The following is a 14,956-nucleotide window of genomic DNA, read 5'->3' as shown; positions in this document are numbered from 1 at the left end:
AGACTGCAAGAAAGCTTTCATGCATACTTTCCAGTATGCATAGTTAGTGCCATCAAATAAAGGAGGTATAATGAGAGACTGTTCTCTATCCATGACAAACAGGGGTCAATGGATCCCACAGCAAAGATTAACCCTAATCAAAGTGTGCCCACGCTGATACCACTTGTTAGTCCAAGAATGTATTGACCCCTTAGGTAAATTAACCAATTAAATAGCTAAGTCAATTAATTAAGTCAATTAACATGCAATAAGCGTGGTAGCACAAACAAATCACCAATTAAACTTAATGCAACAAAAATTAAATTTGACATGGGTGATTTGTTTATGAATGGGGAAAACCACCAAGGCAAAACCCTACCGGGTGAATTTAAAGTCACCACTCCTGAAAATCCACTATTTTCAAAACAAGCGGTTACAAGTAAAGGAATCCCAGTACCTTATACCAACCTACAGTTGAACCCTTACCCTAATACACAATTGGACTTGTAATATAGTGACAATCTCTCCTTTCAATGCCAGTACGTGATTAACACACCAACTTTAGAAAGATGTTGGCTACAAAGTTCCTTAGTTCATCCACATAATGAAGATCAAGAAGCTCCTTAGTTACAAAACCCTTAGTGTACAAACGCAGCAACTTCTTCAAGAAAAATATGAACTAGGGCAAATTTTCTCCAGTCACAATTTGACTGAATAATCACTTTGCATCAAGTTGCATCACATTAGATGGCCCTTAAAATAATCCTTATGTGTGTCTAAGGTTATGAGAAAAGAAACCCTACACAAATAGCTTGGATATGTGTGAAAAATAGATCTAGAAATCTGAATTTCGTAATCCTCGATAGATGCAACTATCGAGCTATCTGTCGAGTTTCAAATATTAAATCACGATAGATGCAATTGTCGAGATATCTATCGAGCTTTAATGAACAACACTTCTTGACTTGATTCTTGGACAAATTTGCATGACTTCAATACTTGGACTTGAACTCTTGTTCCCTGAAGTATTAAACACATCCTAGATCTACCCAATTACAAGTAAAGTGCGTTTTGTTAAAGGATTAGCCAATTTTAAATGACATATGTTCATAACAAGTTCTATATATGTCCTAACATAACTCGAAGATTAAGGCCAAAAAATGCCCTAATCAAAAGAAAATTGACTTGAGGATATTTTGTGGAAACTCCCTCTTTGATTCACTATTTCTAGTGAATCTTAGTGTTTTCCTGTGAGATTTCTATCTCCTCTTGAATATATACCGTGTAAGGCTACTTATAGTGTGAAAATATGGGTTTGGAATGACTTCCAGACGATGTGGGATTCATTCCAAACCTCAACATAGATGCAGAAAACTTTCCTTATTTAGGTTTTTGGAATTCACTATGAGTGTGCAAGATCGAGCCTGCGTACGCATGCAAAAAGCTACATGCACAGGCCAATTCTTGCATGTGCATAGCGAGGGTTTCCTTTAGCGTTATTTTTCCAAAAATAGATTTGTTTGTTCATTAAAAGTTATATTTTTCATTTTATCATTTCTTAATTCAATTTTACCTCTGATTGGGCCCTAAACCAACGTCGAGTCTCAGAATTTAGCATCATTGGGGAATGGAGGCCCAAGTTGTAAGAGGTACAAAATGCGGTATCTGCAATGACAAACCCTTTTATTGTGGCTGAGTCGCACTTTGCTGATGCCAAGTTTTACTTAGAAGATGATACTCTAGAAGAAGCACAAGCCATCGCATCACCATCTAGCAAGGAAGTAAAGCCCCACCCAAAACTTCAAGTATTGGCTTTCCAACTAAGGAGAAGAAAATCAAACAAACCAAGACTTCTATAAAGAAGACGAAGAAGAACCATGACTTCAAAGTACTAAGCTTTCTCCCGTGTTACACTATGTTCTAGTCACCAAAAGAAAAGAAGGCCAATCCCCCTTTTCAAGAGATGAAGAGTCAATATTGAAACATCTGCAAGGACTAACTCTTCTAGTTACTAAAATCACAAAACCAAGACCCTCAGTTCAACCGCTGAAAGGGTTCACAAGACCATCTCATTGACCAATTGTTGAGCATGGGACTTTGCCTACAAAGCATACCAAGAAAGGTTTTAACTCCAATGCATATAAACTCATGATTAAAGCTAGCTATAACTATAAAAAGTTGAATAGTTTAGGCAAGCTCATTCCTAAAGCCTTTAGAAAAGAAGATCATGGTTCAACCAAAACTCAAAAGATGTTGAAAGCCAAAGGTTATGGCTCTTAAGTTGCAAGTGGACACACTCCACCAAATCATGTCCATAGTCCTATCCAAAAAGCAAGTGTTTCAATAATCACTGTGAATGTTGAAGAAGAAGAAAATTACTCCAAGCTATTAAGGAAACCATCTATCTTTGATCGCATTGGTCAACCTACTTCTCAAATCTCAGTCTTTGATAGGTTGGGGACACATAAAAATAATGACTTTGTTGTTGACACTCGAGGTTCGGTTCTTACAAGACTCAATCATTCAACTGTTGGAAAAACATGGTTTGCATCGCATACAAAACACATGCAGCGGAAAATTAACGGATCTACTTCATTCTCAATTGATAACATGTACTATGTAAATTTCAAAATTTAAGAACAAGAAAGCGTACCTTGGTGCGGTTAAATTCAAAACCAAAGATTGGAAGTGCTTGGGAATATTTTTAATCTTCACTCCAATTCCACTTTTGCCAAAGAGGCGTGGTCTCTTAATCAGTTTACAAGTTTGTGTTCAAAGGAGAATAAGAGAGTGCCTTACACTTACATACACACCATTTCCATACATATGAAAATTCAGTATGTTTCTCTCCTTATATATAACTGATTATCTAATTGGACTAGCCTTTTGGGCCATTCCAATTGGGCTTTAGTATGTGGCTTGGAGTGGGACCAAAATGGACAAATAAGACACTAGTTCCAATGGGTTTTGGACTTTTCTATCAACTCTTGATAAATCCAAAATTATCATTAATTATATTTAATACCACTATATAAATATAATTGCACTCTAGGCCTTATTAATAAATTATATCCCAAGACTTTATTATACATTCAAATCCTTCATTAAAATATTCGTAGTAATACAAAGTCATTAATGTTGACTACCACTTTGAAGATTACTACATCTTAATCCTTGAGTACCCGGTTTAATCCTTTAAGTTATTCGTCATATATTTATGAAATCCAATTTCATAAATATATACTTTTGTAATTTCTTACTAAAGTAGTTCAGCCTAACATTCTGAGTAACCAAACCCATTAAACTTATCTCAAGGTAATATTTTATATCTTTGTTAAGAGATTATGAATTTCATCTTGAGAATATATATTACTGCAACATTAAATGTGACTACCCAACATACTGAGGTTTTGATCGTGATTTTAGATCTCACTCCTGATATATCAAAGCAACCTACACTTCATGATCAAGTTCATTATTCTCTCAGGATTAAGAGTTCATGTAAATAGAAGTCGTGAGATTTATTATTCATTTGACAGTCATTAGTAGAATAATAAATTTCACAGCGGTTTAGTTCAATATGTCTTAACACTTAAAACATATCAACATATCAACTAGAAGTCTCCACTTCCATGATCAAGACAAATCATCTTAGTTGATATGTTATAGTTTTTGCAGATGAAATGCCCAATTTCATCACCGACAACGAACTAAAATTCTGAGTTTAAAAAGAACTTGTGATTTATATCTTCTGTGACTAAATCACATACTATGCATCTCATGGACTATATGATAATGTCCAAATATTCATGTTACCATTATTTTAGATAATAATAAAATAACTTTATTAATCACAACATAATGCCATACATAGAATCATACAATAGGATTTAAAGGGCACATATCCTAACATCAACTCCTTCTCAAGTTGGCACTCGAGGTTCAATTCTCACAAGGCTCAATCATTCAACTCCTTCTCAATTTTCGAAGGATGTAAAGATAAGACAAAAGCAAAGCAAAATGTCAAATTTCCATTCCAGAGATCTTGACAACACACTCATTGTTGATCAAGATTCAAATAAGATACAAAGATCCATCTTGTCTCATATGAAACGCAAATCCATTTGGGAAGTAAATACTGGAGAAGCCCTAACTGCAAAAAGGTGTACAATGGTGATCACAAATCAAGAAGTCGAAGATGATGTTGTTACTTCAATGAATCATGTAACAATCGTTGAAGAAACAAAAGATGAGCCCCCTATTAAAGACAATGTTGAGCATGCTCTACCCGTATTTGAAGAAGGCATACAAGCTACAGTTGATGAATTGAAGGAAATCAACATTGACACAACTGAAGACGGTTTGAGTATTGGCCATACCAACGGCAAGTTCTTGAAGCATTACTATGCTTGAAGATTGAAGCACTCCTTGATAAGAGCCTATATTGCCTACCTCAACACTTAAAGTGTACATGATGTTTTCCCATTACTCTTGAAAGTGTTCACCAAAAAAAAAAAAAAAAAAACAACCATTGAACTATGTAATGACTTGATCCCTCTCAAAGGGGTACGTAGGCAGCTTGGCATTCTATGCTAAGTTTAGTCACATGTCCCAAAAAAAAAAGAATTTCATGAACCATGCTATGACTCGATCTCTTTCAAGTGGTGCATAGGTAATTTGGTATGTTACACTAAGTACAATCACAGTTTTGGGCGAATGTCTCTATGAGAAAGTCGCTACAAGAAGACAATGCTACTATAAGATATTGCTACCAAAAGGAATGCAAAGTCACCATGAAAGCAAACATCATTGTGAGAATGTCGCTTAGCATCTCTAAAATGTGCTTTCTCTCTCATCTTTAAAGTCTAAGTAGTTCTACCTTTCATGTTTAAAGTCTTGGTGGTACGTATCTCCTTGCATCTTCAAAGACTTGGTGGTATCTCCTTGCATTTTTGAAGTATGGATTGCATCGCTCCCTTCAAAGTCATGTCACCTTGCATTGTCAAAGTTGGCACTGCATCACCTCCCTTTTGAATTTCATTGCCTTCCTTGTAACTTGTGTTGCCTTACATCTCTAAATTCTGCATAGTGCCGCCTCTCATCTTTAAAGACTTGATGGTATCTCCTTACATCTTTAAAGACCTGATGGCATCTCCTTGTATCTCTAAAGTTTGGACTGAATTGCCTCTCTTCTGAGTTGAGTCACCTTAAATCCTCAAAATTTTGGGGTCATCTTTCTCGCATCTTTAAACTTTGAGGGGTGTCACCTCGCATCTCTAAAGTCTGGTACTCGTCAGTTTATATCTCTAAAAGTATCATAGTAAGAAGCAAACCTTTGAAAGGAAAAAATAGGGGAGAGTGTAAGTTAGATATTAAAGAAAGTAAAAAAAAAATGATATGTACCAAAAAAAAAATGGAATGAGAGAGGTGATGATTCATTTTCTTCAATCGATGCCAATGTTGCTTCATTGTAGCTTTAGATCATTGCATCAACAATTGCTCCATTGCAAAGATGCAAATGCACATCCTTGCATTGACAAACTCCACCTTCAAGATCGTCTTCATCTTCAAGGTCTTGTATAGATCATCTTCATCTTCATGGCAATCTTCATCTTCAAGGTTGTCTTCGTCTTCAAGATTATCTCCATCTTCATCTTCAAGGCAATCTTTGTCTTCAAGGTTGTCTTCATCTTCAAGGCAATCATCGTCTTCAAGATAGTCTTCGTCTTCTTCTTCAAGGTTGTCTTCGTCTTCAACATTATCTCCATCTTCAAGATCATCATCATCTTCAAGGCAATCTTTGTCTTCAAGGTTGTCTTCGTCTTCAAGGCAATCTTCATCTTCAAGGCAATCATCGTCTTCAAGATAGTCTTCGTCTTCAAGATTGTCTTCATCTTCAAGGTCTTACATTGACAATTTTCATCTTCAAGGCAATCTTCTTCTTCAAGGTCTTGTATAAATCATCTTCATCTTCAAGGCAGTCTTCATCTCCAAAATTGTCTTCATCTTCAAAATCATGCATGAAAAAATTTTATCTTCAAGGTCTTGTATTGACAATCTTCATCTTCAAGGCAATCTTCATCTTCAAGATCTTGCATGAGACAAATTTCATCTTCAACGTCTTTGTCTTCAAGGCCTTGCATAGACAATCTTCATCTTCAAGATTATTTCCATCTTCAAGATCTTGCATGAGACAAATTTCGTCTTCAACATCTTCATCTTCAAGGTCTTGCATAGACAATCTTCATCTTCAAGGCAGTCTCCATCTTCAAGATCTTGCATGGGACAAACTTCATCTTCAAGATCGTCTTCGCAATCATTGCATTGGTAGCCACTTGGCTTGAGGGAACAAAATAAACTCTTGCAAGTTCTTCGTAGTGCCAATAAGTCATCATATGGCCTATTCTATACGGAGGTGAAAAAAAAAAATTTCACAAGTAAGAAAGTTTTGTACAAGCATGTACCTCCAAAGGTTTGTGTGATTGGACTCTTGCAAAAGTTGACGCTAAATCCTTAAAGATGGATCAGCTACTGCATGCAAATAAAAATCATCAAAGAGTGAAGATTATATGAAGAAACTAGTGTACATTAAATTTGTTGAACTAATATCATACATTAGCTCATGTGTGATATTAGTTTAAAAAGGTCAATCAATATTCGTTTAGATCCGGTGAATTAAAATGATCAATGCAGGACCACTATGTTGTTCATTATGGGCCACATGCTTCCTTTGAATCAAAAGAAAATTTTGGTTCATCAATATCGAGGCTTCTTTTAAGTTTTAAGAGTCATTCCAACCAGTCAAAATATATATATATGGTGCAACCAAGCCTGAAGAACCTGACACTATGGAACAAGTCCAGGCATGCTAAAGCAGTAAGCACTTAGCTGAAGGGTGTGGCTTGTGTCCAATTGAAGTTTCCACTGGACACGTTGGATTGTGGACACGTGTCCACTCTTAGACACAAGCCTTCCCTTAGTTAAAATAGTCTAGAACTACAATTTATTCTCTTTTTAAATGATCAAGAATACTCTCTTGGCCTTAAGCAAGAAAAGCTGGTCTGATGCTTAAATTAGTTAATCTCTTTTGGGGTAAATCACTAATGTGTATTGTAGCTTTATTTTTGTGTGTTCACTTACTTGCTCTTTATGGCTTTATATAACCATCCCATGAGTTACTTTAAAGTTTGTTGATCTCCCCTAGGCGTTGTGTCTGAGCTGAGTGATTAATGGTAGTTGAGCGGCTCATTAAGCTCTTTGTAACAGTCATTAGGCAGCTCATGAAGGTACCAGTTAATGGCTTTGTAACGATTGGTGTTATAAAATTTACACCTAGCATTTTGAGGGCAAAAGTTGCTAAATAGCATTTTTTTAGAAAAATATTAGATAAATAGCATGCATCTGAAAGTATTTAGCAAGTTGGACTATTTTTGGAACTCGAGTTTGTGAAACTCGAGTTCCAACCCAAAATCGAGTTTCCCAAACTCGATTTACTCTTGGATTATTCTGACATGGATTAAAAAATAATAATAAATAAATAAAGAAGGTACTCGAGTTTATCTGATATTTTTTTTCCCTGCTTGGAACTCGAGCTTGTTATAATTGAGTTCCTTGCAAGTAAATTTTTTTTTAAAATGGAACTAGAGGTTACTACACTCAAGTTCCGTGTGGTTTTTTTTTATTATTATTATAAATCCACATCATATGAATCCAAGCATAAATCGAGTTTGGGAAACTCGATTTTGGGTTGGAACTCAAGTTTCAAAAATAGTCCAACTTACTAAATTGTTTCATCCACATACTATTTTACTAATATTTTTCTAAAAATATGTTGTTCTGCAAATTTTGCCCATTTTGAGACATGACTACTTTCCACACTCAAAATTGTAGACATGTCCAAGTCTCGAGGGGGCATTTGTAGGAGGCAAAAATTTGTCAAGCCAATTACAATATACCATGTCAAAATTCAAAGACATATTCCAAATTAATATGTCATTAAATTAATTAAATCAAATGATGACATGTGTCATCCAAATTGACATCACATTGGCATTTTAAGATTTACCGCGTGTCATTTGGCCCCCAAGACAAAAATAAATTAATTTCCTATTCAAAATTAATCGATAATTATCTTTATTAAAATAAAAAAAATAAAATAGAGCTAATTATTTATCTTTGTTGATTATTATCTTTAATCTTTATCAAAATAGATAAATAGAAATAATTATCTCTAAGCAAAATTTAGACCAATCAAAGTCTACTACATATCTTTAAGCATATCAATTCAAAGTGGAATTTATCCTCTGAAACCACTATAAATAGAGGACATTATTGGTAAAACACATGTTTGTATCGCATACAAACATACGCAGCGGAAAATTAATAGATCTACTTCATTTACAATTGATAACATGTACCATGTAAATTTCAGAATTTAAGAATAAGAGAGCGTACCTTGATGTGGTGAAATTCAAAACCAAATATTAGAAGTACTTAGGAATACTTTTAATCTTCACTCCAATTTCACTTATGCCCAAAAAATGTGGTCTCTTAATCAATTTATACATTCAACCCCTTCATTAAAATATTCATAGTAATACAAAGTCATAAATGTTGACTGCCACTTTGAAAATTACTACATCTTAATCCTTGAATAACTGGTTTAATCCTTTAAATTATTCATCATATATTTATGAAATCCAATTTCATAAATATATACTTTAGTAACTCCTTACTAAAGTGGTTATACCTAACACTCTAAATAACCAAACCCATTAAAATTATCTCAAGGGAATATTTTATATCTCCATTAAAAGATTATGAATTACATCTTGAGAATATACATTCCTTCAACACTAAATGTAGCTGCCCAACATACTGAGGTTATGATCGTAACTTTAGATCTCGCTCTTGATATATCAAAGTAACCTACATTTCATGATTAGGTTCATTATTCTCTCAGGATTGAGAGTTCATGTAAATAGAAATCGTGAGATTTATTATTCATTTAACAGTCGTTAGTAGAATAATAAATCTCACAGCGATCCAGTTCAATATGTTTTAACACTTAAAACATATCAACTAGAAGTCCCCACTTCCATGATCAAGACAAATCATCTTAATTGATATGTTATAGTCTTTGCAAATGAAATGCCCAATTTCATCACTGACTACAAATTAAAATTTTGAGTTTACAAAGAACTTATGATTTATATCTTCTGTGACTAAATCACATAAATCACATACTATGCATCTCATGAACTATATGATAATGTCTAAATATTCATGTTACCATTATTTTAGATAATAATAAATATCTTTATTAATCACAACATAATGTCATACATAGCATCATACAATAGAATTTAAAGGGCACATATCATAACAAACATCCCCTCTCATTTTGAACACCAAGTTTTCAAGAAACCAAAGCTCTGAAGAAATTCTGTCTCTAAAGCACCAAAGAATTTCAACCTAAACTCCAAGAATCTTCGAAGAACTTGAAAAACATTCAAAGGACTTGAAGAACATTCAAAAGACTTGAAGAACAACAAATCTTTAACAAGCTCAAAGTTAGAGATTTGTTGTGAAGACCATTTGATCCATCTTCCAACCAAAATCAAGAGGATTTATTGTTCAAGTCAAGTTCAAAGAAGATAGAATCAGAGGAATATTCTTTTGTAAAAGAATTAAAACAAAGATTGTACTCACTACTTGATTTAATACAAAAAATATGTTTGTGACACCTTTTACAATTTGTTTAATTTTCAAACTTTGATAAATTTTGTATTTGCGGACACCTTCATTTTTATTTTAATAATTTGGTGAAAAAAGAGATTAAATAGGCACAAACAAAATCAAAGTTTGTCCTCAACTGGGGAAAAAAAGTTAAGGGAGTCTATTTGTTACAATACCAAAGTTTAAATACCAAATTAGCTAAAATAAAAATACAAGTGTAAGAACATTTTTACTCTTAAAAACTTAATTGTAAAGATAGTTAAAAACTGCTTCTTCTCTTTTTTGCATTTATCACCTAGTTGGTTGCCTTTCTGTTTGGCGTTAGAATTTAATAGTTTATTATTTAATATAAAATCTTTTTTTTATAATAATTTGATAGTTAGGAGTTGGGGGATTTGAACCTAACGTATTCATTGAAAACATTAAAAAAATGCCATTAAGCTATAAGACTTTTAGCATAAACCTTGTAATAATGCAGCACAAATTTGTCTTAGAACACCAAGGTTTCTCAAAAATGGAAAACTTAGGTGGTGTTTGGTTTGTGTTTTCAAACAACAATTTTCAGTTTTTAAACAGCATTATACATATTTTCACACTTTTTCACCCACACATATTTCTACAAATATTTTCAAACAACAATTTTCAGTTTTTAAACACATATACCAAACGATCCCTTATTAATTGTGGTCAAGCTAAAAGCGATCTGATTGCAAAACCCTAACTACTCAAGAAGTTAAAAAATGAGGTACTTTTTCGATTTGAACCCATGAAACAGCGTTCCAACTCCAAGCATATCACTTTGATGGGCCAGTAGTAATCATGAAACAAACACCGAATATCACTTCTGATAGGCCGAAGCAAAGAATGAGCAAGAGACAAAGGATGATTTTGTCTAGTGGCTTGAATATCGAAAAAAGACTGCTCATGAATATGATTGTAGGATGGCATCCAAGAATGATACTGTAATTGAGACAAGGTGGGGTTATTGCCTCATTTTAAAACACTTCGCAAAGAGATTTCTTTTGACTGGGATTTTAAACGCGCATCTACAGGAGTAATTTTGTCTAGGGAAAAAAAATATGACAACGCAAATTCACCACTCTGTTCTCTCTCTGTATATACTTTTTTCTTTTTTTTTAATCATACTGCAATAGTAGGTTACATTATAGGAACAGCTCCATTCTTAAACCATTCTCCTTGGATTTTTTTTTTTTTTCAAAATAACATTAATTTGCAAACAATTTTGTTAGTTAGCATCATTTCCAAACTATTTAGGAAACTAACATCTCAAGTATATGAAACTCGAGTTTACTATAGCAAATTGAGTATCACAGACTCGATTTTAATGAAAATTCACGTGGAAATTGAGTCTGTGAGACTCGAGTTCCACAAGAAAACCCAGAAATCAAACTTAAAACACACAAACGTACGAAGACAAACCACGAAACCCACAAAGACAAAAAAAAAAAAAAACTGAGAAAGATCAAACAGAAGCCCAAAACACGAAGACAAAAAACAGAGAAAGATCAAACCCATAAACCCATGAAGAAAAAAACAAAGAGATCAAACCAAAGAGATCTTTCTAACGAAACGCATACCATGAAGACAAACAACAAACTAGAGAGATCAAAACCAAGTGGCGGCGACAGCAATTGAAATCAAGCTCTCGAAGTCTATGGGTGGGTTTTTTCATTCTTCTTGTTGATTTTCTCTCTGGGTCTTGATCTATCACTCTGGGTCTTGCTATGTTAAGGCTTCCCATGCTATGTTAAGTTTTGATTTCTGGGTTTTGTGGAACTCGAGTCCGTAAGACTCGATTTCCACTTAAATTTTAATATAAATCAAGTCTGTGATACTCGAGCTGCTACAATAAAATTGACTCTTACATACTCGAGATGTTAGTTTCCTAAATAGCTTGGAAATAATGCTAACTAACAAAATTGTTTGAAAATTGGTGTTATTTTGAATAAAATCCCCATTCTCCTTTTATGGGTTGTTAAAACCTTTCTCGAAAGATAGCATTCAACTGAAAGGCATATTATCTTAAAGGATGATATTTTGGTTACCGATCATTCTTCATTAGCATGTGCATTTTTTTTAATTTTTTGGCATTTTTTGCTTTGAGGACCAGGGTCAAGTGTCATAAAGCGAGTGATCTCGAACCCCATAAACACCAACTATAACAAATTCGGTAAAAGCTGTGTGTAGCTACTTAAATTGGCTTCAAAAGCAGCAGCGCTGAAAATGGCTAAAAACTTCCAGTGGCTATAGAAGTAGTACCATCTTGTCCCAAAAAGCATGACCATTTTAAAATTAAGGGGTTCCCCTTCCCCCCTCTCTAAGCTGAGCCGCGACAAAGGATGCATGGGGAAGGAAACAAAAGCAAAACAATTAACATATCAGAATAAACGCTGCTACTTCACTGAAGAAAAATTATTCATTGCAGAAATGTTAAGAAAAGAAATGATTTACAAGCCTGCAATAATGATCAAAGTTGTATCAAACTTTTTTCAAAGTGTTAAGATGTTAAACCAAGTCAACTCAACTTTCCTTGAGCTTCTCCCCCAATAGGGCTATCACATTCTTCAGACGGATCTTCCCAACTTTTCACAATTTCATTCACTTTTCCCTTTACAAATATAATCTAAAGTAAAGGGAAAGGGGCTTGCTGGTTTTTCAAAAGATAAAATGGTTCCTAGGGTCATGTTACAAGCTGAAAGGCACTAATGAGATAATCTATTTTCATTTTTTTGCCATATACAAGATGTATGATTTAAATTTGAAAAATAAAATAAAAAAATACAAGCCCTTACCATTGCCTTAAATGAGAGCAAAGAGAATTCATTTATCCACCTCAAAATGTTGTATGATAATTCATTTGTGAGTAGTACACTGAATGGTTCAAGATCTTCTATCTACCTTCCTCTCACTGGATCTTTTTTCTTCTGCTTCTCGCTGTCTTTGCTGCCTGCAACATAATCAACAATGGATCGTTTAGTGAAATTCTCTGACTAAACACTCTTTATTACATTATCTAATCAGAAGTGCCAACAGGACCAAAGAATATAGGCAGTTCACCATCAAATCAAGCTCAAGTGAGAACAAAATTATTATCAGTTATCCCCCAAGAAAACAATTCATATCTACCCATCAAAAGCAACAAAACAAAATCAAACCACTTATTATCATATAACAATACTACCTTACTATTAAAAAAGCTGACCATCATTTGTAGAGAAGTCATGTCTGTCTCAATACTGAACACAGTAGTAGATCAAAGTTGCAACTTGCAAGCTTCACAACCTACCATTTAACTCAAATAATTGTGCACTAGCATTTACAAAAAATATAAATGATAAATTTATATTGCACATAGGCCAAAACGATCTATCATACGCAAACCTACCAAACCCAACTACGGGGCCCTCAGTCCACAAATAATTGGTAGATTGTGGCACTTGAGAACCCTGACAAATCTTTACACACGACCGATCCAGTTTTTAAGCACAAACTACCCCTTTAAGGCTTTAACCAATAAATTAGACTTACAAGCCATTGCTGCAAAAATGTATGGTCAAATGTATGAATTATGGAGTGTAATATATTATCCAAACTCAAGTATGTAACCCCAAGTGTCCTCAGATGAGTAAATTACAGTGCAATTAAGAAACCTAATACACCAATCACATTTAGGCTCCATTTATTTCAATGGAAAATGTTCTGTTGAAAAACATTTTTAAGCTAAAAACATTTTCGGGGAAAATTGCTTGTTTTCTGGTATTTTGTTGTGAAAATTAAATTCTCAAGAAAACATTTTCAAGCTTTTGGCTTGTACAAAAGTCACAAATTTTCCTATATTTTTATATAGATTAAAAAAAAAAAAAAACCCTTTAATTCACCACTTTCAAATATTAATACAAAACAACTAAATTCAAATAAGTACAATCATAATAAAAATATTAAAAATGCTGAACAAATTAACAAAAATTATCAACTAAACTTACTTTTCTTATGATTTTTTGAAAGAATTGTTCTTTTTTTTTTTTAGTTCCTCTCTATTTTTCTTTATAGAAACAGTCCAATGAATAGTGAGACTAACATGTTCTTCCCTTTGATTTTTGAATTTGATTGCAATTGTCAATTTTTCAGATATGTACTAATATATTTTTATTGTTTATGTGTCTTAGAGCATCTTCATCAGCTCATGTAAACTCTTCTAAAATAGAAAAAAGTGCAAGTTTTACACATTTTGAGCGAAAAATCACCCACATCAGTGGGTGTAAAGATGTGTAAAATTGTGTATATATTATTTTATTAATTTCCGTTCGCACCAATTTTTCTCTCTCTTCTCTGTGCACAACAACCTCAGCTCCTCATCTTCTTTTCCTCAGATGCACACAAATACATCCACACAAATAAATCAACACAGAAACACACCCACACACAAACAAACCCACACAGACAAACCAACAGAGAGATATGGGTTGCCAGTGAAGAAAGGATATGGGTCACCGGAGCTTGGTTCGTGGATCGGCCAGTGAAGAAAGGATATGGGTCGTGGAGCTTGGTTCGTGGATCGGCCGGTGAAGAAAGGATCTGGGTCGCCAAAGCTTGGTTCGTGGATCAACCGATGAAGAAAGGATCTGGGTCGCCGAGCTTGGTTCGTGGATCGGCCGGTGAAGAAAGGATCTGCGTCGCCGGAGCTTGGTTCGTGGATCGGCCGATGAAGAAAGGATCTGGATCAGCCGATGAAAAAAGGACCCGGTGAAGAAGTGATCTAGGTTGGTAGTTTTAAGAAAGAAAGGATCTGGGTGGCCGGTGAAAAAAGGACCCGGTGAAGAAGTGATCTAGGTTGGTAGTTTTTAGAAAGAAAGGATCTGGGTGGCCGGTGAAGAAAGGATCTAGGTCGTCGGAGCTTGGTTCGTGGATCGGCCGGTGAAGAAAGAATCTGGATTGGCCAATGAAGAAAGGACCCGGTGAAGAAGTGAACTGGGTTGGTCGTTTTTGGGAAAGAATGAGAGAGAGAGAGAGAGAGACAGACAGACAGAGAGGTGTTCAGTTTAGGAAAAATGAGTAAAGAAAGAGAGTGAGAGCGCGCGTATAGAGGTAGGGCAGTTGAGAGAAATAATAAAAAAATGGAGAAAGATGAATATTTTATTAAAATATCTTGTAAAATAGAAGAACTGATGTGGGTGTTTTATATAAGTGATAGTGTAAAATAAAAAAAGTAGGTTTTTTC

At 34.3% G+C, this 14,956-nt stretch overlaps 1 protein-coding gene and 1 pseudogene across 1 annotated transcript; both read right to left on the bottom strand.

The window, feature by feature from the left end:
• Nucleotides 1-5,460: 5,460 nt before the first annotated feature.
• On the bottom strand, nucleotides 5,461-6,214 carry LOC126728310 (uncharacterized). Its single transcript, XM_050434159.1, has 2 exons — nucleotides 6,127-6,214; nucleotides 5,461-5,873 (listed from the first exon to the last, which is right to left on the bottom strand). Exons 1-2 carry the CDS (start codon nucleotides 6,212-6,214, stop codon nucleotides 5,461-5,463), a joined length of 501 nt encoding a protein of 166 aa, XP_050290116.1.
• Nucleotides 6,215-12,311: 6,097 nt separating this feature from the next.
• Nucleotides 12,312-14,956, bottom strand: part of LOC126726221 (uncharacterized) — a 30,898-nt pseudogene continuing 28,253 nt past the window's right edge.

Source organism: Quercus robur, chromosome 5 (assembly GCF_932294415.1).
Source record: "Quercus robur chromosome 5, dhQueRobu3.1, whole genome shotgun sequence".
NCBI lineage: Eukaryota > Viridiplantae > Streptophyta > Magnoliopsida > Fagales > Fagaceae > Quercus > Quercus robur.
Note: the sequence above shows the minus strand (reverse complement) of the source record. Positions and strands in the feature narration are given on the sequence as shown.